We start from the raw sequence: 24756 nt of genomic DNA on the forward strand, positions 1-24756 counted from the left end.
GTCTATAGAAAGGTTTTAAATCTGGTAGTGGTGAGAAGTGGTACTGCAAGGGAAAAATACTGAAAGATTTTGGATCTTGCACAAAGCGGCCATTGTAGACCCAGGTATAGAGCTGGCTGAGAGCCAAAAATATAACACGCTGACATTCTAGTGATAAAGTCATGAAAGAAAAGCCAGCATGGAAAATTATTTCATATGTAACCCCAGTAAAAGAACACTGACCGTAATGTTACGGCTGGGTTCACACTACGGTTTTTTCATTCGTTTTTCTAAAAAAAACGGAAGGAAAAACGTATGCATTTGTATGTTTTTCCATTGACTTCCATTATAAAAAAACAAACAAAAACAAACGGATCTGTTTTTTTTTTTTAAACAGACACAAAAATGAGGTTGACTATGTTTTTGTGTACGTAAAAAGAAAATCCTTTTTTTTTTTTTAGAATGGAAGTCAATGGAAAAACGAATCAAAGTGATAGTTCCCTTTAAGAGGAAATTTAAAGTAACCAGTGACATTTATCATGGGCCCCTCTCAGCATAGTTGTCATAGTTGCGTCATCCCAGCATGCTTACACTAATCCTATAATGGATCTTAGAACATATTCCTCTTTGACTTGTAATTATTCTAGTCGGCCATTATATATCGGAATTCAGAATATGTGGTAGGATAGTCCTGGTACTGCCGTATTTGCCCTGTCTTATGGTACATCCGGGCTACATTATAGGGAAAGTAATAAAACTGTATAAAAGGAGGACCAAACCAACCAATCACAGCGCTGCGCAATTGAAAGCTAAGCTGTGATTGGTTGCTACAGGCAACAGAAGTTGGTTCATGGAAAGAAGAGCTAAGCTTTGCAGTCTCCATTCTCATATTTGGCTGGCAGGGGGCAGCAGGGAGCTTTGAAACCTGGACGAAAGGTAGCAGAATTCTGAATACAGCTCTTGAAAGGAAAGGAGTATAACACAGGCTGTGACTCAGGGTTGATAGAAGTTAAAGGGATATTCCAGTACATATAACGTAATTTAACTTAGTAATATAGTGTTATAGCATTAACTTGTGTGATTTGCCCCATACAGGAGGTTGTGTAGTCCTTTTAATTTCCACTGTGGTATTGTCTCCAGCTTCCTGTTTTTTACCTCTCTAGAAATAACACATCATCCTCTGCTGTCTCTGGAGGTGTGGCTTGATCTTGACTCTGAGCTCTAGCCCCACCCCCTGAGTGATGTCACCACCAATGACCAGCCTCTCCAGCCTACATCACCATCTCTCTGTCATACGCATATACAGATCTATCCTTTTTGGGAGGTGTTATTACAGCATGCTGCCTTGTGCTGAACAATGGCACAGGCAGAGGAGCGGACATGGAATGAAGCTGCCACATTGTGTATTTAGGCTCCTATTCCTCAAAGCAATTTTTCGACGATAAATCATCTCTCAAATGACCGCTATGGCGAATGACCTGAATTCGTTCACCCAATTACACAGAACAATGTTTGTTACTTATGATCGTTCTTGCGGTTGTCCTGTCATTGCTGCTTCGTTGGTTTCAGAGAGAATGACCTAACAACGTCCTATTACACCAAACGATGTGCAAACCATCAGCGATAAAAATAAGTCTAAATTCTATCAAGTGACCAGTGATTTCTGATTGGTCGTGTAATCGTTGTCTGCTATAACACGGATTTATTTGACAGATTTTTTAAGCCAAAGCCAGGAACAGACTATAAACAGAGTCATAAAGAAAAGACTGAGATTTCTCCTCTCTTCAAATCCACTCCTGGCTTTGGCTTCAAAAATCTGTCTGTGTTTACACACACAGATATCTGACAGATTATCTGATTTTTGAAGCCAAGTCCAGGAATGGATTTGAAAAGAGGAGAGATATTAGTCTTTCCTTTATGATCTATTTTCTGTGTATAGTCTGTTCCTGACTTTGGCTTCAAAAATCTGTCAGATATCTGTGTAAGTAAAAGGACCCTAATGGTGTCTTTACACAGTTAGATTTATCTGACATTTTTTGAAGCCAAAGCCAGGAACAGACTCCATATGACACAGGTCATAAAGGAACAATTGATATTTTTCCTCCTATCCAATCCATTCCTGGCTTTGTCTTCTATAATCTGTCAGACTCTGTTTCTGAAACACATTCAGCTGAAACCACGAGTGCGATATTTCTTTTTATTCAGCAAAGAAGAAAAAAAAACTGGAACAGAGGATTGTTCACTGAAATTTTTTTAAAGCCATAAAGTTTTACTGAATGGCCATTTTATTTAATTGAGTTCAATATTACTCAGTAAAAGCTTAAAAAAGTTTTAAAACATTCTGCATAAACATTGCGGAAAATGTTAAATTTTTTTTAAATTCTGGAAACCGTTGGGTGTGACATCAGCGAAAAGGCTGTGTTTACTGCTTATAGCAAATTATTATTTTAATCGTTTCACAATTATTTTTTTTTCTGAAAAATAATGGGCATATAGAATTTGTGAACATCGTCAAACAGATTCCAATTTTATGATCAACTGATTTTTAGGACTTGTATTTGTATGTAAAAAGTCTCGTTCTGTTTTATACTTGCTGAGGGAGATTTTTCAAACATGGTGTAAAGTAGGGCTGGGCGATTAATCGAATTAATTCGATTAATTCGCTTAGAATTTGAGAATCGATTTGATTTTTTTGTTAAATCGAAAATCGAATTAAAAAAAAAAAATCATTAGATGCGGGCGAGCGGGCGGGCTGCTCGCATCCTCCAGCTACTGAAACAGTGAGAGGAGCGAGAGCGCCCAGCAGTCTATGCAGAGCGGCCAGTAGCTCCCTATGCCCCCGCCCCCATAGCCGGATGTGTACACGCGCTCCCTCCCGGCCACACATGGAGGTCCCGGAGAGGAGGCTGCAGGGACTGAAGCATCGGGTGATAGTGTTGCTGAGGTTACTGGAGCTGTACCACAGCGACACTATCACCCGATGCTTCAGTCCCTGCAGCCTCCTCCGAGGACCTCCATGTGCGGCTGCGAGGTGATATTCATTCCGCTATGGGGGCGGGTCAGCTGCGGGGAGTATGTGCGGGCGGGAGGAGAGCGTAAGTGCCGGTGGTGAGCGCCCGGGCAGAGGGGGTACACCAGGTATGTTCCCTCCTGCCCCGGTCTGCCCCATGCTCCCACCGATCTTCCCTGTGCTCCCCCAGGTCTGCCCAATTCACCCCCCGATCTGCCCCATGCTCCCCCAGGTCTGCCCCATGCGTGCCCCATGCATGCTCCTCCTCCTCCCAGTGTGCCCCATGCATGCTCCACCTCCCCCCAGTGTGCCCCATGCATGCTCCCCCAGTGTGCCTTATGCATGCTCCCCCCCCCAGTGTGCCCCATGCATGCTCCCCCTCCCCCCAGTGTGCCTTATGCATGCTCCCCCTCCCCCCAGTGTGCCCCATGCATGCTCCCCCAGTGTGCCTTAAGCATGCTCCCCCCCCAGTGTGCCCCATGCATGCTCCCCCAGTGTGCCTTAAGCATGCTCCCCCCCCAGTGTGCCCCATGCATGCTCCCCCAGTGTGCCTTATGCATGCTCCATCCCGTGTGCCCCATGCATGCTCCCCCAGTGTGCCTTATGCATGCTCCCCCCCCAGTGTGCCCCATGCATGCTCCCCCTCCCCCCAGTGTGCCCCATGCATGCTCCCCCTCCCCCCAGTGTGCCCCATGCATGCTCCCCCTCCCCCCAGTGTGCCCCATGCATGCTCCCCCTCCCCCCAGTGTGCCCCATGCATGCTCCCCCAGTATGCCTTATGCATGCTCCCCCCAGTGTGCCTCATGCATGCTCCCCCTCCCCCGTGTGCCTCATGCATTCTCCCCCTCCCCCCAGTATGCCTCATGCATGCTCCCCCTCCCTGTGTGCCTCATGCATTCTCCCCCCCCCCCCAGTGTGCCTCATGCATGCTCCCCCTCTCCCAGTGTGCCTCATGCATGCGCCCCCTCCCCCAGTGTGCCCCATGCATGCTCCCCCTCCCCCAGTGTGCCTCATGCATGCGCCCCCTCCCCCAGTGTGCCCCATGCATGCTCCCCCTCCCCCAGTGTGCCCCATGCATGCTCCCCCAGTATGCCTTATGCATGCTCCCCCCAGTGTGCCTCATGCATGCTCCCCCTCCCCCGTGTGCCTCATGCATTCTCCCCCTCCCCCCAGTATGCCTCATGCATGCTCCCCCCATTCCGCTATGGGGGCGGGTCAGCTGCGGGGAGTATGTGCGGGCGGGAGGAGAGCGTAAGTGCCGGTGGTGAGCGCCCGGGCAGAGGGGGTACACCAGGTATGTTCCCTCCTGCCCCGGTCTGCCCCATGCTCCCACCGATCTTCCCTGTGCTCCCCCAGGTCTGCCCAATTCACCCCCCGATCTGCCCCATGCTCCCCCAGGTCTGCCCCATGCGTGCCCCATGCATGCTCCTCCTCCTCCCAGTGTGCCCCATGCATGCTCCACCTCCCCCCAGTGTGCCCCATGCATGCTCCCCCAGTGTGCCTTATGCATGCTCCCCCCCCCAGTGTGCCCCATGCATGCTCCCCCTCCCCCCAGTGTGCCTTATGCATGCTCCCCCTCCCCCCAGTGTGCCCCATGCATGCTCCCCCAGTGTGCCTTAAGCATGCTCCCCCCCCAGTGTGCCCCATGCATGCTCCCCCAGTGTGCCTTAAGCATGCTCCCCCCCCAGTGTGCCCCATGCATGCTCCCCCAGTGTGCCTTATGCATGCTCCATCCCGTGTGCCCCATGCATGCTCCCCCAGTGTGCCTTATGCATGCTCCCCCCCCAGTGTGCCCCATGCATGCTCCCCCTCCCCCCAGTGTGCCCCATGCATGCTCCCCCTCCCCCCAGTGTGCCCCATGCATGCTCCCCCTCCCCCCAGTGTGCCCCATGCATGCTCCCCCTCCCCCCAGTGTGCCCCATGCATGCTCCCCCAGTATGCCTTATGCATGCTCCCCCCAGTGTGCCTCATGCATGCTCCCCCTCCCCCGTGTGCCTCATGCATTCTCCCCCTCCCCCCAGTATGCCTCATGCATGCTCCCCCTCCCTGTGTGCCTCATGCATTCTCCCCCTCCCCCCAGTGTGCCTCATGCATGCTCCCCCTCTCCCAGTGTGCCTCATGCATGCGCCCCCTCCCCCAGTGTGCCCCATGCATGCTCCCCCTCCCCCAGTGTGCCTCATGCATGCGCCCCCTCCCCCAGTGTGCCCCATGCATGCTCCCCCTCCCCCAGTGTGCCCCATGCATGCTCCCCCTCCCCCAGTGTGCCCCATGCATGCTCCCCCTCCCCCAGTGTGCCCCATGCTCCCCCCCCAGTGTGCCCCATGCTTCGCCATCCCCCTCCCCCTTTGTCTGCCGCAGACATGCTCTCCCCCACCCAGTCTGCCCCATGCCCCTCCTAGTGTGCCCCATGCTCCCCACCAGTGTGCCCCATGCCCCCCCCAGTGTGCCCCATGCTTCGCCATCCCCCTCTCCCCAGTCTGCCCCATGCTCTTAGCTATGTCCCTGACCCTCATCTGTACCTGTACTACTACTACTGCACCCCTCATCTGTACTACTACTAATACACCCCTCATCTGTTCCTGTACTACTACACCCCTTATCCACTATACCTCCACTACTACTCCCTGCCTAGATGGAGGCACAAAGATGATCTCCTATACCATATGGGGCACAGAGTACATAGGGCACATATTTGGGAAAACTACTTATATGGGGCACAGAGTGGCGCAGAGAGGGCTTGTCTACTACATGGGGGCACATTAGGAGCACTGGTACACTGGGAAGCAATATAGTTGTCTCAAACATCACTAAAATAGTATCTGACACTGCAGGGAGAAAAATGTTCTGTTTATTTAGCTAAAAGAAAAAGAAAAATCGAGATTTAAATCGAGAATCGTCCAAAAATTTTTAAAAATCGAGATTTTAATTTTTGGCCATATCGCCCAGCCCTAGTGTAAAGTGAAACTGGCTCAGTTGCCCCTAGCAACCAATCAGATTCCACCTTTCATTTTCCAAAGAGTCTGTGAGGAATGAAAGGTGGATTCTGATTGGTTGCTAGGGGCAACTGGGCCAGTTTCACTTTACACCATGTTTGATAAATCTCCCCCGTTGTTTTTATGTTATGTGTTCAAAATTGTGGCAAAAAAGTTGCTTTATTTATTTATTTATTTTGGCGCTCGTTGCAGGCATGACAGGTTTAGCGGTGTCCTAGAGCTGCTGTACATTAGTAGCAGTCTCTGAGGTGTATGGCTGCTCAGTGGTCGTATTCACTTCTACACAGCCGAAGCCTCACAGCATCTGTTACCAGTTTGGGGAAAGGAAGAAGAAAGGAAAAGATTATTGTAGCTGAAAAAAAAATAAAAAATTCTTCTCCCAAAATACAACTGAAAAAAAAGTCCAAATCCACCATGAGTTAGTGGAGAGAAGCGGCGCCCCCTAATGAGCAGCTGAGTAATAGGTGCTAAGTATCATAGAGCAATATCTGATCTGCAGGGTCACAGGTCAGTGTTTGATCTCACAGCCCAAGGACTGATGTCTGGCAGCACCTCATTATATCCAGAGGGGTTCTGTCCGCTCAGCCGCTAGGCTCTGTTAGGCACAAAACTTACAGAACCATTCACATTAAGGAAAACCCTCTGTTCGTCAATTAAAGTAGATCAGTTAGCTCCACTAGCAAGTCAGTTTTAGCAAATTTGAATTCTTCTTTAAATTTCTTAAAAAAAAAAAAGGAGTTTTTTTTTTTCAAATTATTTCTTTTGTTATGTATATTATGAAATAGTCCTAAAATAAGACTTCCTGTTCTGTTTATGATGATAGGGAGGAGACTGTGGAAAAGTGATCTGTCCAGCATAACAGTGACATGTGACACCAGTAGATAGATAGCGCCTGATTGATAGACAGATATGAGATAGATAAGAGAGAGATATGAAATAGATATTCACACGAATAGTCCACAGCACTCAAAAATTACTTGTGAAAAAAAGTGATTTATTCCATAATCCAAACAATTACAAAGTGTCAAAAATAATGCGGCATGTGCAGACGCAACGCTTCGATGGCCTCCGCCATCTTTTTCACACTTGAAAAATCATCAGCAAGTTTGGTTTTCAGTACCATCTCTATGCTGATGATACCCAGCTGTATACCTCCTCCTGTGATATCACCCAGCTATATACCATCTCTATGCTGATGATACGCAGCTCTATACCTCCTCCCGTGATATCACCCAGCTATATACCATCTCTATGCTGATGATACCCAGCTGTATATCTCCTCCCGTGATATCACCCAGCTATATACCATCTCTATGCTGATGATACCCAGCTGTATACCTCCTCCCGTGATATCACCCAGCTATATACCATCTCTATGCTGATGATACCCAGCTGTATATCTCCTCCTGTGATATCACCCAGCTATATACCATCTCTATGCTGATGATACCCAGCTGTATATCTCCTCCCGTGATATCACCCCCGCCCTTCTACAGAACACCAGTAACTGTCTGTCTGCCGTCTCTAACGTTATGTCCTCCCTATTCCTAAAACTAAACCTTGCTAAGACTGAGCTGCTTGTATTCCCTCCCTCTGCTAACCGCCCCTCCACCTGACATCTCCATCTCACCTCTCACTCCCGTCTCCAGGACTTCACCCGAGCTGCACCAGTTCTATGGAATGCATTACCCAAGACTGTCAGACTCACCCCCAATACCCAAAACTTCAAACATGCCCTCAAAACTCATCTGTTCAAACAGGCATACCAGGTTCCCTAAATTGACCCCCCCCCCCCAATACGTACGCCAGGCATTCAAGCACTTAGACCTGTAGCAGGCAGGCGTTGGTTGGTGATTGGTTTACCCACCTTCAACTGCACTGCATTATTTATAAAGATGGCCGGACCATGCTAAAAAGGAAGGACTTTGCCCCTCTGCCATTTTGTCTCGCACCCCCTCCTAATAGTCTGTAAGCTGATGCATGCGAGCAGGGCCCTCACTCCTCATGTATGGCTGATAATTATATGTAGATCTCTGTAATGTCTGATTTTTGTCTATGTATGTACCCCCAGAATTGTAAAGTGCTGCCGAATCTGTGGCGCTATATAAATAAAAATTATTATTATTATTATTATAGAAATTAGATAGATAGAAATGAGAGATAGATAGATAGATAGATAGATAGATAATAGATGGATAGATAGATAGATAATAGATGGAAATGAGATGGATAGATATATAGCTAGATAGAGAGACACATAGATAAATAGAAGATGGATATGAGATATATACAGTAGATATGAGAGAGAGGATAGATAGATAGTTAGATCGATAGAAATATATTGGATGGATAGATAATAGATAGATAGGAAATAGATAAATAGATAGATGAGAGAGATAGAAGATAGAAAAGAGGTAGATATATATATATATATATATATATATATATATATATATATATATATATATACTTTATATGGAATTGATATGAGAGATAGATATATATGGGTAAGATTTATCTTACATGTAAAGTGAGACTGGCTCAGTTGCCCCTAGCAACCAATCAGATTCCACCTTTCATTCCCCATAGACTCTTTGGAAAATGAAAGGTGGAATCTGATTGGTTGCTAGGGGTAACTGAGCCAGTTTCATTTTACACCATGTTTAATAAATCTCCCCCATAGAGTTATGTATCTGTGACATTGCACGTTCCCTTCTCGGACATGTAATATGTCGTTGGGTTTTGTCGCCCTGCTGTGGCCGATGATTCCTATGTGCCCTGTGGCTACTTGTAAACTATCCCCCATCTCCTGGTGTCTTCTCTCCCCAGGAATGTCTTGTCAGATTGTGATCGGGCAGATAAATATTTACCAGTGACACAACAATGGCGGAGGGGAAGGCCTGGGATGTTTCCTACAACCCTCCAGACACATGGGGCTAATCCCTTACATGATGTAGCTGCGAGCCCCTCCTGTCTCTGTGATAGATGGGGGGTCCTGGTGTGATCTGCTGTGTACGTAAGAACAACGGACCTGAGGGACAAAGACATTTTCTCAGGGTGCGTTCACACCTACAGGATCTGCAGCAGATTTGATGCTGTGTTCAGTTATTTAAATGAAATCTGCTGCAGAAAATCAGCTGCAGATCCTGTAGGTGTGAACACACCATCAAGAGACACAATGGGTGGATGAGCGTCCTGTACATTGCTGTACCTGATAGGTGCTAGAATGATGAATGGCTCGGTCCCTTTCATCCAGATATCAGTTTATTTATACATTTCCAGGAGGAACAACAGAAGATCGGTTCAATGTATTTGATGGGGACATGTCATGTGATGGGGACATGTCAGAAGAGATGACAGGTTCTCCTTAAAATATATAAAGCCCTAATACTTTTCACAGCTGAAGGTTTGCTACATTTGCATCCAGTCTATGTTGTATAGGAAGAGCCCCTTATTATAGTATCCATTGCAATGTCCTGTTTATGTGTTGCAGCTCATCTCCATTAAAGTGAATAAACCTGAGCTGCAGTACCAGATGTGACCGCATTATTAAGAGGGGCGCTGCGTCGGTTTCCGAATTAAAGATATTTTTTCTCTGTACTGCTATTGTTGGGAGCAGATGACTCGTCCATGACCGATTCAACAAGCCGGGGCGCCTCTACTGGAATCCCGGGGAGATCTCCCGAGGTTTCATGTATCGACATCACCTCCCAAGTCGAGCTCTGGGTAAAGTAACGTCCTGAGCTCCTTCCAGCTTAATTGTTACTAATTGGAAACTGACACTCCCTGCCAGGTGGAAGGTCTCACTATGGAGCCCGGCGTCACTCCGCGCCCCGCCAGGAACGCCACTCAGGGATTAACACCTAAAAAGAGCAGAACTCTGTCAGGGACTGTGTCCTCTGTAATAGGTGCATTGTACTGGTGTCAGCAGATGGCGTGACGCTATATGTGACTGTATGAGGTGAAGGAAATAATATACAGGGGATCCACTGCCAATAAAGAGAGCATTAGATCAGATACACAGGAATAAGGGATGGAAACTTACACAGTAATACTTCTCTATGCACAGTCACACTTCTCAGGTACTATGTGCTGGATGTCATTTTCCTGTGGCACAGTTATCCCTCTCATGCTGTTTGTTGGGTCTGCTTCTTCCTGGGCACAGTAATCCCATTCCTGGAACACACTGAGGGGCCTATTCCACGGAGCGATAATCAGCCGAATCGGCCGATTATCGCTCCGTGGAATAGAGACAGCGATCAGCCGATGATCGTTTCATCATCTGATCGTTTATTTAGGTTCAAGCCTAAAATCATCGGGCACTGATCGGGCCGGCGACCGACGATCTCATAAACACCATACATTACCTACACATGTTGCAGGTCTTCTCCTGCGCTCCTCTTCCTCCCCGTCCCGCGCGCAGCAGCGGTCCTGGCCAGTGATTGGCTGAGCGGTCTGTCAGCTCAGACAGGCCGCACCGAAGCTGCTGCTGCGCGCGGGACCAGGAGAAGGAGCGCAGGAGAGGCCCTGCTACACTTGTAGGTAAAGTACGGTGTTTAAACAAGGGCTGCAAGGACATCGGTAACAATGCAACCCATGTATAACTTATGTATAAAAAATGCAACTCATGTACAACTTATTAATAAAAAAGAAACCCACTTACTCACCTGGCTTGTCTCCTTCTTCTGCCTGACATCACTCTTGCGCTGCCAGAGCACATGGGGATGGAGCGCAGAATGCATATGTTTTCAATGGGGGTGATGATGCCAGACACCACTGGCGTTGGCTTGTGTTGCCGAGAACAAAAGGGTTTGGCATGTTTAAATCCACCATGTCAGGAAAGGGGAAAGGTCAGGTGAAAGTTGGGAGGCCATTATACGCATTAGAGGGTTAGCTGATCATGACACAATAAGCAGATTTTGGCTGTTCTGGTATGCTGGGAATTGACGTTTTCCAACAGCCAGAGGGTTGAAGGTTCCCCATCCTTGTATCAGGGGCAGCTCACATCAGGATCCCATCCCACTCCCTTCAGTCCATGTATATATACATGGGATGGGGAACCTTCAGCCCTCCAGCTGTGGCCAAACTACAATTCCCATCATGCCTGGACAGCCAAAGCTTTAGTTTCACCACAGCTGGACGGCCGAAGGTTCCCCATTTCTGATATATATAAACTACATGTAACACTATAATTCCCGGCTGTGGTTGTTTATAATTGATAGCAATAAATCTAAATTGACCCCTTGGACGTCTAATGGGGTCCCGCAGGCGGGATTGTCACCCAGCTTTCCTAGAAGCCAAATGGGATTAAACTTTGGGATTAAACTTTTTATTAACCATTTCAACAACTGGTTATTCACAATAGGAGAACCCGTGCAATAGAATTGTTGTAGGGAAATAGATCAAAGGCAGAAAGTAACACAAACCAGCTCTGCGGACCCCCCCCCCCCCTCCCATGGAAGCAGGAAGAGACTAGAAATTACATGTCACCTTCATATCCTGACTTGGTGACCCTGTGTTCTCAGGAGGCTCTTCCCATCCCAGCTGTTACCACTAAACACATAGCCCCTGGGGTTACACTAGAAAGGAGGCCCAGCCCTGCCTCCCTATTGGCTGCCTCCGCCTGGAATTCTCCATCCCTTCATAACCAGCCTGTGGATTCAACATGTGCTTGTCAGTCCGGCTCCAGGCTGTGCTGGTGGAAGGACGTCTGCCGGCTCATCCCCTTAACCATTGTGCCAGATAGACAATAGTCCTGCAGGGCAAACTATGGGACCCCTATAGACTGTGGGCCCACCATTGCCGGAGCTGCTTGTCCGTATCCTTGGATTGGCAGTGAGCAGATCCCAGATTTATTTGAGCCGGAGGGGAAGATTCCAGGAATGTACTTGCTGTGGCGCTTCTTACTACCTCGTACTGTGCACTGCTGGGTGAGGAACCCGAGAAGAGAGAGTCATGTTTTATTTACTTCTATGTTTTCTTATTTGATAAATATATATATTTTTTTATTATACGTAAATGTCTTGGTGATATATATTTGTGTGTTTGTCTGTGTCTTTGTGTTGTCTATTATATATGTTATCTTTTTATCCAGTATCTATCTATATTATATCTATCTCTATTATTATTATTATTATGGTCTATGTCTAATTTCTTTATATTAGTATTGATATCAATCTATTTATCAAGTATCTATCCTATAGTATTATTATTACTTATCTTTATCTCATTTTATTATTATTATTATTTAACTATCTCCTATTTGTCTGTCTGTCTATCTATCTATCTATCCATGCATATTAATTTTCATACTCTGACCATTAACTCTATGGAATATTTTTTGTTTTCACGTTTTGTTAAATTGGCTATTATATTAGTGTGTGTAACCAATTGGAAAACGTACCCCTTCCCCTCGCTGTCCCTTACGCTTCTTTTCATCAGTTTATTACTATTTTGCTCAACCTTGTATTGCATTGTATTACATGTATTACATGTAGTGATTATTATGCGTATACCTTTTTGGTGACATATACATATATATATATATATATATATATATATATATATATATATATATATATATTTTATATATATATATATATTTTTTTTTATATATATATATACACGCACACACACATGTATATATATGCTCAGGGTTTATGCGCTCAGCTCTATTCTCAGCCGTGTAACTGGAGTCCGGAAAGTAATAACGCCCCCTCCCCCAGCCCAAAAAAACCTTCTTTTCTCATAGTTGCTAAAATTACCTAAAAGTGTATGTATATTTTTTACATTCTGACAATGTTTTAAAGTTGTAGTCAATTTTGGTATCATTTAAAGTTAACAATGTAAAATCTTTTCCCTTGTAGGATTGCCTTATAGCAGATGTACAGTATGGTTGTAGACGCCTGTCTATGAGTAGGTTATCAATAATTGATGAGCTATATATAATTGATAGGTTGTTATTGTGGGTTTGTTACTATATTAATAGCTGATGGATGGGTGCGGAGAATCTTCTGATGTCACTGGTGTCTTCTCCCCTCTGATGTCTGTAGGTTTCCCCTGTCTTTATACTGAGGTCTGAGCTGTTGCTGGAAGTAAATGATCCATCTCATGTGTTTGTGTAGCCCGTCACGCCGCTCTCTCCCCTCTCACTTTCTGTCTGGCTGCTCTTTACATTCACAGCTTCCCACCTCAGTACAGTAGTTTACATAGAGGCTCAGTGGTGCCAAATTATCAGATATTCTGGATTATGAGGCGCTCATAAAAAAAAACAAAAAACAACTATGTAGAACTTCCTTCAGGAAGATGACACGGGACAGAAACTGATCTCCACTAAAAGACTTTAATATATTGTGCCGAATCATAGGATGTGTTAGACCATCAGATACTAGACAAAGGGAATCTTTGTTTACAGATCTATAAATCACTATCTATCTATCTATCTATCTATCTATCTATCTATCTATCTATCTGTCATCTATTTATCTACCGTGTTTCTCCAAAAATAAGACCTAGCGTAATTTTTCAGGCTTTTTGGAGCAGATGGGAAGTATAAGCCCTAGTTACAGTCAGCTGACCAGATCCCTGACACTGGGTGCTGAGCATCAGCCAATCACTGCCAGACTTGTTATGCTCCGCCCCCACCTGCTCAACACAGGCTGCAGGGTAGGCAGGAGGGGTGAGAAGATGCACAGTAGGCGATATTGAATATGGGGGGGGGGGGCGGTATGTAGTATAGAGGCTACCTGCAGAGGGGGTGTATAAAGTATGGGGGAACAACTAAAAGGGGGAAGGGAGATATACAGTATAGGAACTGCCTGCAGAGGGGGATGTATACAGTATGGGGGAACAACTAAAGAGGGGGGAGGAATGTATACAGTATGGGGGCTACCTCCAGTGAAGGGATGTATAGAGTATGGGGGAACAACTACAGAGGGGGAGGTAGATATACAGTATAGGGACTGCCTGGAGAAGGGATATGTATACAGTATAGGGGAACAACTAAAGAGAGGAAGTGTATGGGGAATAACTACAGAGGGGGTGGAAGATATACAGTATAGGGGAACAACTACAGAGGGGGAGGTAGGTATAGAGTATTGGGACTAACTGCAGAGGGGCGATGTATACAGTATAGGGGAACAACTAAAGAGGGGGGGTGGAGGATACCTTCAGAGGGAGGCTGTATATAGTATGGGGAATAACTACAGAGGGGAAGGTATACAGTATGGAGACCACCTGCAGAGGGGGGGGGGGGTGTATACAGTATGGGGGAACAACTAAAGAGGGGGAGGAATGTATACAGTATGGGGGAACAACTAAAGAGGGGGGAGGAATGTATACAGTATGGGGGAACAACTAAAGAGGGGGAAGGGAGATATACAGTGTGGGGTAACAACTACAGAGGGGGAGGTAGATATACAGTATAGGGGAACAACTAAAGAGGGGAAGAGGGAGGATATATATAGTATGGGGATTAACTACAGAGGTGGTGGAAGATATACAGTATACAGGAACATCTAAAGAGGGGGAGGTAGGTATACAGTATGGGGACTAACTGCAGAGGGGGGGTTGTACACCGTATACGGGAACAACTAAAGAGGGGGAGTGGAGGCTACCTTCAGAGGGAGGCTGTATATAGTATGGGGAATAACTACAGAGGGGAAGGTATACAGTATGGAGACCACCTGCAGAGGGGGGTGTATACAGTATGGGGAATAACAACGGGGGGGGGGGGGGGGGTATACAGTATAGAGACTACCTTCAGATGGGAGTATACAGTATGGGGGGAACAACTACAGAGGAGGGAGGTGTAAAGTATGCCTTCCTTGTGATGCTGGCTACCACTTGAGGCACAAGGACTACATGCCTGTTTGCCCTTCATTTCATTTAAAGGTTGATTCCTTAACATTGTAGGCAGGGGCGTAGCTAATGTCTCCTGGGCCCTGGTGCGAGAGGCCAACTTGGGCCCCCCCCCTCCTTTCACGACCAAGTGATGCTATTGTTGTGTGTGTGTGTGTGTGTGTGTGTGTGTATATATATATATATATATATATATATATATATATATATATATATATATATATATACACAGTGGTGCCTTGGATTATGAGCATAATTCGTTCCAGGACCGTGCTTGTAATCCAAATCCACTCTTAAACCAAAGCAAATTTTCCTATAAGAAATCATGTAAATGCAGACAATTGGTTCCACACCCCAAATATATTTATTATTCTGTACTGTACAGTAATAGAGAGGATGGGAAACACAAGGGCTGACAGAGACTGCAGGGAGCATGAAGGAATGAGCAGGGCAGATGTGGGCACATACATGCAGCACTCTCTGTCCGGGGAGAGAGGGGTTACAGCTATGGAGAGATTACCCCCCCCCACAGTCCTGTCCCCTGATGTAAGCCCCAGCCTGAAGGGGATCTGCTATGATTTGGAAGGTGTTTAGAGTACAGTGCTGTAGACCCCGCTATGCAGGCCATGCCCCTTCTCCACTCGCGCTCCCACCCAATACAGGAAGTTCTTAAACCAAAGCAATGCTCTTAAACCAAGTCACAATTTTGAAAAACTGTGAGCTCTTAAACCAAAACGCTCTTAAACGAAGTTACTCTTAAACCAAGGTACCACTGTATGTATATATATATATATATATATATATACACACCAAGACAGATATTACCTATTACCGCCATACTGTTACTGACCAAATCCTGTATACTGAGACCAATATTACCAGTAATACCAGTATATAGGGAGGAAACATTACCGCCACACCACAACCACTACCATCACCACCATATTGTTACTGACCAAATCCAGTATACTAAATCACCTCATCCAGTCATATAGAGGTGGCCCCAGCTCTACACAGGCTCTATACACCATATACATTACAGTGCAGTTATATCAGGTGACTCACAGGAGACGTCTTCTCTGATCGGAGTTCTTTCCTTTTCATCATCTTCTCCATCCGTCCTAGGCCGTTATGAGAACTTCTCCGAGCCACGAATCCACAGAATCTGCCAGACAGACATATTAGGCTCCACACTCTGACACCATCTCCATCTCTCTACACACTGCACATCTGTACTGTCCCCTTTACACCCTCATTTAGTGGGTAGCCCTGACTCTGTGACCTCCTAATAATATATGCCCCCCTCTGTGTATTCCCTCTCCCCCCTATGTTGCCCCCCCCCCAAATAGATGGCCCCCTCTACCCCCTCCCTTATTAGATGGCCCCCTCTCTCCTCACCCTCCCTTATGGATGGTCCCCTCTCCCCCCCCCCCTCCCTTATAGATGGTCCCTCTCCCCCCACCCTCCCTTATAGATGGTCCCCTTCCCCCCCCCCCCTCCCTTATAGATGGTCCCCTTCCCCCCCCCCCCCCTCCCTTATAGATGGTCCCCTTTCCCCCCCTCCCTTATAGATGGTCCCCTTCCCCCCCCCCCTCCCTTATAGATGGTCCCCTTCCCCCCCCCCTCCCTTATAGATGGTCCCCTTCCCCCCTCCCTTATAGATGGTCCCCTTTCCCCCCCTCCCTTATAGATGGTCCCCTTTCCCCCCTCCCTTATAGATGGTCCCCTTTCCCCCCCTTTATAGATGGTCCCCTTCACCCCCCCTCCCTTATAGATGGTCCCCTTCCCCCCCACCCACCCTCATAGATGGCCCCTCTTTCCCCCCACCCTCATAGATGCCCCCCTCCTTCCCCCCCACCCTCATAGATGCCCCCCCACCCTCATAGATGCCCCCCTCCTTCCCCCCCACCCTCATAGATGCCCCCCCTCCTTCCCCCCACCCTCATAGATGCCCCCCTCCTTCCCCCCACCCTCATAGATGCCCCCCTCCTTCCCCCCCCACCCTCATAGATGCCCCCCTCCTTTCCCCCCCTCCTTCCCCCCACCCTCATAGATGCCCCCCCTCCTTCCCCCCCACCCTCATAGATGCCCCCCTCCTTCCCCCCACCCTCATAGATGCCCCCCTCCTTCCCCCCACCCTCATAGATGCCCCCTCCTTCCCCCCACCCTCATAGATGCCCCCCTCCTTCCCCCCCCCTCATAGATGCCCCCCTCCTTCCCCCCCACCCTCATAGATGCCCCCCTCCTTTCCCCCCCACCCTCATAGATGGCCCCCTCTTTCCCCCCACCCTCATAGATGGCCCCCTCTTTCCCCCCACCCTCATAGATGCCCCCCTCCTTTCCCCCCACCCGTACAGGCTGATAAAAAAACAAAACTTAACTCACCTGACATCGCGCTCCCACGTTGATCCTCACTCCTTCGATCTGTCCCCGGCTGCTGCGCGGCTGCCGCGTCTTATCCCCGGCAGCGCGCGCATCCCAGAACTCCCTGCGCGCCGGAAACCGGAAGTCAGGGCCCAAGGCGCGCAGGGAGTTCTGGGATGCGCGCGCTGCCGGGGGTAAGTCGCGACACCCCCGGCAGCCGCGCAGCAGCCGTGGGAAAGACGGAGCCAGACTCTTGTGACCGCAAGCAAAACAATGCTTGCGGTCACAAGAGTGACTGATCGGGGGGCCCGGTCGCGGCGGCGACCCCCGCGACCACGGTGGCTACGCCACTGATTGTAGGGCCTGTAGGGATGTAGCCAACCTGGGCTGGCCACCCTGCTTCAAGAGCCCCATAGCAGCCCCATGTTCTGCCTCCAGGTTATTTGTGTAATGGAGCTTCTAATGTGAAAATATGGAGGTTGCTAAATGGTTTACTACTTAGCCCCAACCCTGCAGTCCTGAGTGCTGAGAAGTAGGAAGAGCCCTTCTTTAAGGAATCAGTAGACAGAGCCTCAGGGATTCAAACATATGGTTGATGCTTGTAAAATAAGCACCCATCTGCTAGATTGGGTCTCATATTGGGTAGAGGTCTGCCCGTGTAAAAGGGTCCTAGATCTAGCCATACACAGAATTGCCATTGGCTTAATGCTCCCATCTCCCTAAGAACAGGATCCCATAGTTAATATCCAACATGCCTGATTCTCCTCTTCCTCTTAAAGGTACACATACCCAACTCTTGTGGGAGATGACAGATGTATCCACCCTGACTATGTATATATTTAAGGTGGTTTGCTTCAGTGATTTGGAGACGTGCTGCCAGATCTTTCTTTTCTGCGGAAAACTCCCCGTCATAGGTTTTGGCTTTTTCTTCTGGCTGCCAGTGAAGGAAATTAAATCATTTTAAAGTGCTAGACGCGTTGGCACGGTGCCAGGCAGAGATGTAAGGTCTAAGGTAACTTTTATATAAGTCTGCTCTGCCTATGGCTGCGCAGAGATTTTTTGACTTGAAAGAGGCCAGACGTGTACCCGGAGATCACTGGTACATTTCCTTACAGAAACCCCATTCATTTCAGAAACAGGAATGTGTTCAAGTCTTGTGCGCAGAACAAACACGCCGTCCCCAGACGAACACATATCGTCCAGAGAAACAACTTAACACTTCCCTGTATTCATTATCACCGTGTTACATTCATGATGTATCAGGACCAAAAACATCAGCCCTCTGTGCTGCAATCTTCAGCTTTTTGTGATGTTGTGTTCTCCCGATTTGCCTGTTTGTCAAATACAGATTAGGCTTAACTCTTATAAATGTTACCAGGACAATCATTAAGGGCTATGGACATGTTTGCATAATGGACATGCTTCTATAATGAGAAAGAAGCAATTTTGTAAATATTTTTAATTAAAAAATGTTTTGTTCCTACAGGTGCTATGCAGGTCTGTGTCTCCATGGTAACAGACTACAACCAAGCCCTGTGTAGTCTGATCTTTTAGTCATTCTTTAGTCTTCCAACTTCTTCCTAGGGCTGGTTTCAAACAAACGTAATAAATGTGCATTTTCTTGTTCACATTGACCACAGGTCAGATAACCCACAATCAGGCTGAGACCTCTGCCCCTAATACAGACCCAAAAATGCTCTTGTAGCATTACGCATCAGGCTTTATGTCAAAACCCGGTCAAAAGGCATATGATATGTAGTCATAGAGATGAGCGAACCTCGAGCATGCTCCAATCCATCCGAACCCGATCGTTCTGCATTTGATTTGCGGGGACTGCTCAAGTTGGATAAAGCTCTAAGGTTGTCTGGAAAACATGGATACAGCCAATGACTATATCCATGTTTTCCACATAGCCTTAGGGCTTTATCCAACTTTAGCAGCCACCACTAATCAAATACCGAACGTTTGGGTTCGGATAGACTCGAGCATGCTCCAGGTTCGCTCATCTATAGTAGTCATATTATGACCATGTTCAATTTTGTGGATGTATACTGTACTGGTCAGGACTCAAATGCATGGTGGATCATGCTTTTAGGTCTCACAAGCAAAAAAAAAACTGGCCTAACATACATTTGGTTTATTATCAGAAAGGTGGGTACAGATAGAAGAAAGTATTTGTGTAGAATCAGACTACCCAGCATTTGTTTGCAGTCTGTTACCATAACGACGCCACCTGCATTGGAAATTTTTCATGCATACTTCTTGTAAAGTTGCTTAATTCTTATACATTGTAGCATCTAAAGGTGTACAAACCTTTTAAGTGTTGATCTCAAGTGTTTTTTAAATGTCAAAAGTTATTGATTACAGCAGGTCTCTGGTAATAAGATAAAGCTGGAGAGAGAGTGCGCGATTCTCTCCCCGGCTATATCTTCTGATCAAGCAATTGTGTGAGGTTAGAGAATAAGGTCTCTATAACACCACATGTAGCATATATGTTCTGCCTGTTTTAGATTCTGTTGCAGAGAAACTGCTAACTAAAATCCGCAGTTTGGGTTCGTCCACAACCGAATACTTGGCATTTGATTCCCAGTGACTGTGGAGTCTGGTCCTAGGCTGCATTGAACTTCTCCAGCCACTGGGCGTCAAATGGCAAGCATTTGGTTAGTTCGCTCATCACTACCTGCCAGTTATGGCAGTATACTCCCATCTAGGGACTATTTAGGCTTGTAAATTATTACAGATTACACTGATTTTAAGGTAAACCACTCGCCCACATGTCTGGGAGACTTGTCATGTCTGAATCTTTACGCCTACAGGGACATCATAAACTCAGGGAGGTGTCCGCTTCTTATCCCAGAATGACTCTATCTGGAAAAATATCTTAATGTCTGTTCAATGCGTGCAGGCCGGCTGTATATATTACGTGGCTGGCAGCTATCTCTCCTGACTCCCCCATGAACATTGCACAGGCTGATCATGCCTGTTTGTTTCAGTAGTGAGAGGGCAATAAGCAGCCGCCTGACACTAATAGTGCCACTTGACATTTTGAAGTCCAACATATGTGTCACATGGCAAAGGAAGGTTCGGCGTCCTCAATACATATTAGCTTATTTGTCGAAATTGATAGGTTCAGTCTACAATAATCTGGTGTGGAGAATTTTCCATGGGACCAAAGGGATAATATTTCATCTTGAGGGAAATCATTAAGACGTATGGAGACTAATAGACCTCTGGGAATTGTGGGACAGAGCATATGCAGAGCTTTTCCTTTAAGTCATTGTTTTAGTCCACCAAATCCATATTAGACGGCCCAATGCACAGGGTAAGCAAATGCCGTTCTACAAGATACGTGCTCGCCTTACCGAGCCTATTAGACGGCTTGATAACCTTGTGGGCAGGGCTGCACGATGTCCGTGCAGACCTTGCTTTAATCAGCTGTCTGCTGCTCATCTACTATTACATAGAGCGATGTGCAGCCAGTGGCCATTGATATTCTGACTTGGAGCCTCAGTGGCAGATAGCCATCACGCTAGCATTTTAAAAGGGTCATCCAGTGTTTAAAAGCATGACCACTTTCTTCTAGAGACAGCACCACTCTTGCTTAATAGCAAACCACACCTGAACTGGAGACAAGAGTAGTCCTGTCTCTGGAAGAAAGTGGCCATATTTTTCTAATGCTGGTTAACCCCTTTAAAGAATGTGGCGTATCTTCTGATGCAGCATTTCTCTACTTGCCCTTAGAGTCGACATACTTGGCATTCCCCAAAGCCCACTCTTTGTATTACATTGTATCAGAGTTATGTCTTGGATCTGCTCACAAATGTTTGTTGTCGGGAAGAAAAAATTTCACTTTGTGTTATCTGTTTCTGTTCCAGTCGTAAATAGACTCTGTCTGCAGAATGGGTGGGACACAGCCCCCTCATTGTTGTCGGTGCTCAGTGTAGCTGTTTTTGGTACTGTAGCTCAATCCCTTTAAGTTGAACATGACCATCGAAGGGGCTGCAGTGCCCCTGAGAGCTAAGGATTAGCCAGCAGTCCCATGCTTTGCTAAATGGCTTCGTTTTGACTTGTAGATGATACTTGCAATGTAACGCTCCGTTGTACTGATTGTCAGTCTCGTCTCTTTCTCTTTAGACTCTTCCATGATTGTAAGGCGTTGACAAGATGGCAGTGAACAGCATGGACAGTGATAGTGCAACTCACAGCAATGGTAGCCTCCCATCCAAAACACATTGTACAAGTCAAACCACATCCAGCGATGGAGACCAAACCCCTCTGACCACAGAGGAACCAAGACTTAAAGTGAGCCCCAACGGATGCATTTCCCACAATGGTGCAGCCAAACCTTGCACTATGTTTCTAGAGCACCAGAGACCAACGATCGTCGCCCAGTGCTGCCACCACTGCTCCTATCATCCTCCGCTGACCAGTCGTCAAGACTGTGCTCCCCGGAATGGAGGGACTGCACCTTGTGCACTAAATTCTGGGTGTTCCCAGCAGCACTCAGAATTCTCTCCAAACTCTGTCTGTCCGAACCATCCACCTGTGTACCACCCTGTTTGCTGTGTGCAGCCGCCCACGGCATTCTGTCTCCACCAATGGCGTGACCATTTTCAGCACCAACAAGTGCCCCCTCACCTAGTGAATATAAGGTTAGTGTACTGTTCTTTTTTTATATCATTTATGATCATGCTCATCCTCTGCTAAGGGTTTTTATTGGGTTACTAATTTGCTTAAATTTAAAGGGCAGCTCCATTCCCAGAATATTCGCAGCAGTTTCTCAGTTATCATTCCCAGGTTTAAAAATAGGGAACTTTTTGAGAATGGTTTTTATAAAACAAAAATTTATAGTGTAAATTGTCCTTTTGTAATGTCTGTCTCAGCAGGGAACACAGGCTTGTTAACTATATTTTGGGAAGAGTTTTCCACTGTGCACATTGTAGTAAATAGGGGAAATATATCTATTGATATGAGATGTATAACGTTGTGATTTGGAGACCAAGTGTGTTTTTTAGGGTTAGATGTGAGATACTTGAACTGGATTCCAGTTACAGTTAAGATAGGTCAATATGGAAGTAACAGGAACTTTGTCAACCCACTGGCCATGTATAAGATTTCCCAAACACAGTTGAGTGAACATCAGAAAATTGTCCGGGTTCAGCCACGTAGCCGGACCTGAACGCTTGGCATTAAACTTTCGTGTCTGAAAATTAGAAATTGGATGTCACCCTAGGGCTGCCAGGAAAACATGGATACAGCCTATGGCTGTATCCATGTTTTTCAGGGCTCCCTAGGGCAACATCCAGTTTCTAATCTCCAGATGCCGGGGGTTAAATGCCGAGCATTCAGGTTCGGCTACGCGGCTGAACCGGGACAATTTTCTGATGTTCACTCTACACTTCTCCCTGACTTTCCACAAATATGCATCTATAGTCGGGAGACCTTTAGGTTACCCCCATACTCAATAGATTTTTGTGCATAGTACCATGCACCCCTCCACACCCCCCCCCCCTCCATTTGTCTAACCAAGACCTGATTACCAGAGAAAGTTGCTGATAGGTTAGTTAGCTAGTTGGAGAGCCACTTCTTGTTAAGAGTCTCTCCAGTTTAGCTTGTACAGGGGAATCCCATGTAGGGAATGGTGGGAGTTTTAGCTGAAGAGGCACAGATTGCGGAACACTGCCTTAGAAATGTGACATACACTCCCCAGACTCAGGACCTACCTAGACCCAAGAATAGGTCCTCTGTTTACAGCAGCTCTCAGCTATGGAGAAAAGGAGAGTCAGAAGAGGATGGAACCACAGTTGCATCACTATATTGATAGGGTATACCGCAATTGGAAAACACTTTTAAAGGGATATTAGCATATTCATCTGCCATGATCCCCCTGTAGCTGCATTCTAAGGAGAAAGGATCCTACTGCTCCACTGCTTCCTATTGTGCTTCATGTCTGTAGGAAATGTCCAATCACTGGCTATTGTAGGTCACTATCGTGGACAGTGATTCGCTGAGGGGACATTACCTGTAGGCATGAAATCTCAGATGAACCAGTGAGTGGTAGGAGATCAGGAAGGTAAGTACGCTTGCTTTTTTTTAGTAGCCTTAACTATAGATTATAGTCAGGATATCTTAACAAAATATCCATAGACAGCAGAAGGCTCCTGAATGCAGACAGAAACCTCTGCTGTCCGCTAATGTCTAGCATAGAGGATAATTCCTGTACATCTGACACAGGCTTCCTTCATCACTCCCTCCTTGGAGGGGACTTGGGCCAAGACTCTCTGTTGGATAATTGCATGTTAAAATCAGATTTCACTTCATTCTTCCCAAACAAAATGTAAGATAACTTGATCCTGCTGAGCTCTTCCCGGCCCTTTGAGGTGACTGAATTCCACCCTATTTGGGTGAGGCCTCTCTCCTGACTTTAGCTGGGTCTGTGTCCTCCTCCTCTTATGGGAATTCTCAGGACGATTTGTAATGGGGTTTTGTGAAAGGCAAAAAAGGTAAAATCCCATTTGTCTCTGGTTACAGTACACAAAATATGGTGACAGATTCTTTGTGTGGTAAATATCTTCTTGCTGGGGGGACGGGGGCACTGTCTGCCCTGCAACTTTCCCAGGAAAAAGCGATCATTCCTGGGTGGCGTACGCTCAATAGACCCATCCGCTTCATTTTGATAATAAAGAAAAAAATATGAAAATATATAATAAAAAAAATATATGATAATAAAGAAGAAAAAGAAAATATGGATTATAAGAATATCAGTTGATGATCGTTGTCACACAGAGCAATGATTCGGCAGATTATTATTACTGTGTAATAGGGCCCTTAGGGTCCTTTTACACTGTCATGCCAGGATGCAAGCAAGTACAAATCATATTAAAGCAAATCTGCCCCCACCCCACCCCCCAAACCACAGGTATTGTTTCCTAGCTAACATCAAGTCCTTTCTGTGGTTTGTTTCAAATTGCGCCAAAGAGGAAAAGTCCTGCACAGGAGCGTCGCTAGGGAGGAAGACCTGAGAGGCGTTGCAGGCCTAGGGTACGGATTACTGTAGGCCTTGTCTCTTTGACACCAATCCTCCAGCTCAAAACAACGTTTTTTTACACCAAAGACGGCACCAGAAGCATTTTGAACCCAATGATGGGAAAGGACTTGATGTCAGCTAACCAACGGTACCTGTGATTTAGAAGGGGTCGTTGGTGTGTACAGATTTGCTTTAGTTTTGGCTGCCGGGCCACATGAATGATTCCTGTATCGTTAAAGCGGCCATTTAAATATATTGCTGTCGGCCACACATCCCCTGTTTACACAAGGCGATGTATGGCCAATAGCGATATACAGGGTGGTCGGTCCAAAAGCAGGTGGACAGTATGTGTAATAGGGTTATGAGCATGGGGGAGATTTATCAAGCATGGTATAAAGTGGAACTGGCTCAGTTGCCCCTAGCAACCAATCAGATTCCATCTTTTTATTTTCCAAAGAGTCTGTGAGGAATGAAAGGTGGAATCTGATTGGTTGCTAGGGGCAACTGAGCATGTTTCACTTTAC

The 24756-nt window shown here is 46.5% G+C and overlaps 1 protein-coding gene across 4 annotated transcripts in view; it reads left to right on the forward strand.

Annotated features, from left to right (window-relative positions):
• DISP1 (dispatched RND transporter family member 1) overlaps positions 1-24756 on the forward strand; it is a 115403-nt gene that overhangs the window by 57836 nt on the left and 32811 nt on the right. For 3 of the 4 annotated variants that reach the window (XM_069955408.1, XM_069955409.1, XM_069955407.1), the window contains one exon: positions 21340-21857. In XM_069955408.1, the coding sequence (XP_069811509.1) occupies positions 21370-21857 (488 nt within the window). In that variant the 5' untranslated portion in view covers positions 21340-21369. Of the gene's footprint in view, positions 1-11674; positions 11913-21339; positions 21858-24756 lie in introns of those variants that run through there. The other variant, XM_069955411.1, reaches the window with a different exon arrangement.

Source organism: Dendropsophus ebraccatus, chromosome 15, assembly GCF_027789765.1.
Source record: "Dendropsophus ebraccatus isolate aDenEbr1 chromosome 15, aDenEbr1.pat, whole genome shotgun sequence".
NCBI classification, from domain to species: Eukaryota; Metazoa; Chordata; class Amphibia; order Anura; family Hylidae; genus Dendropsophus; species Dendropsophus ebraccatus.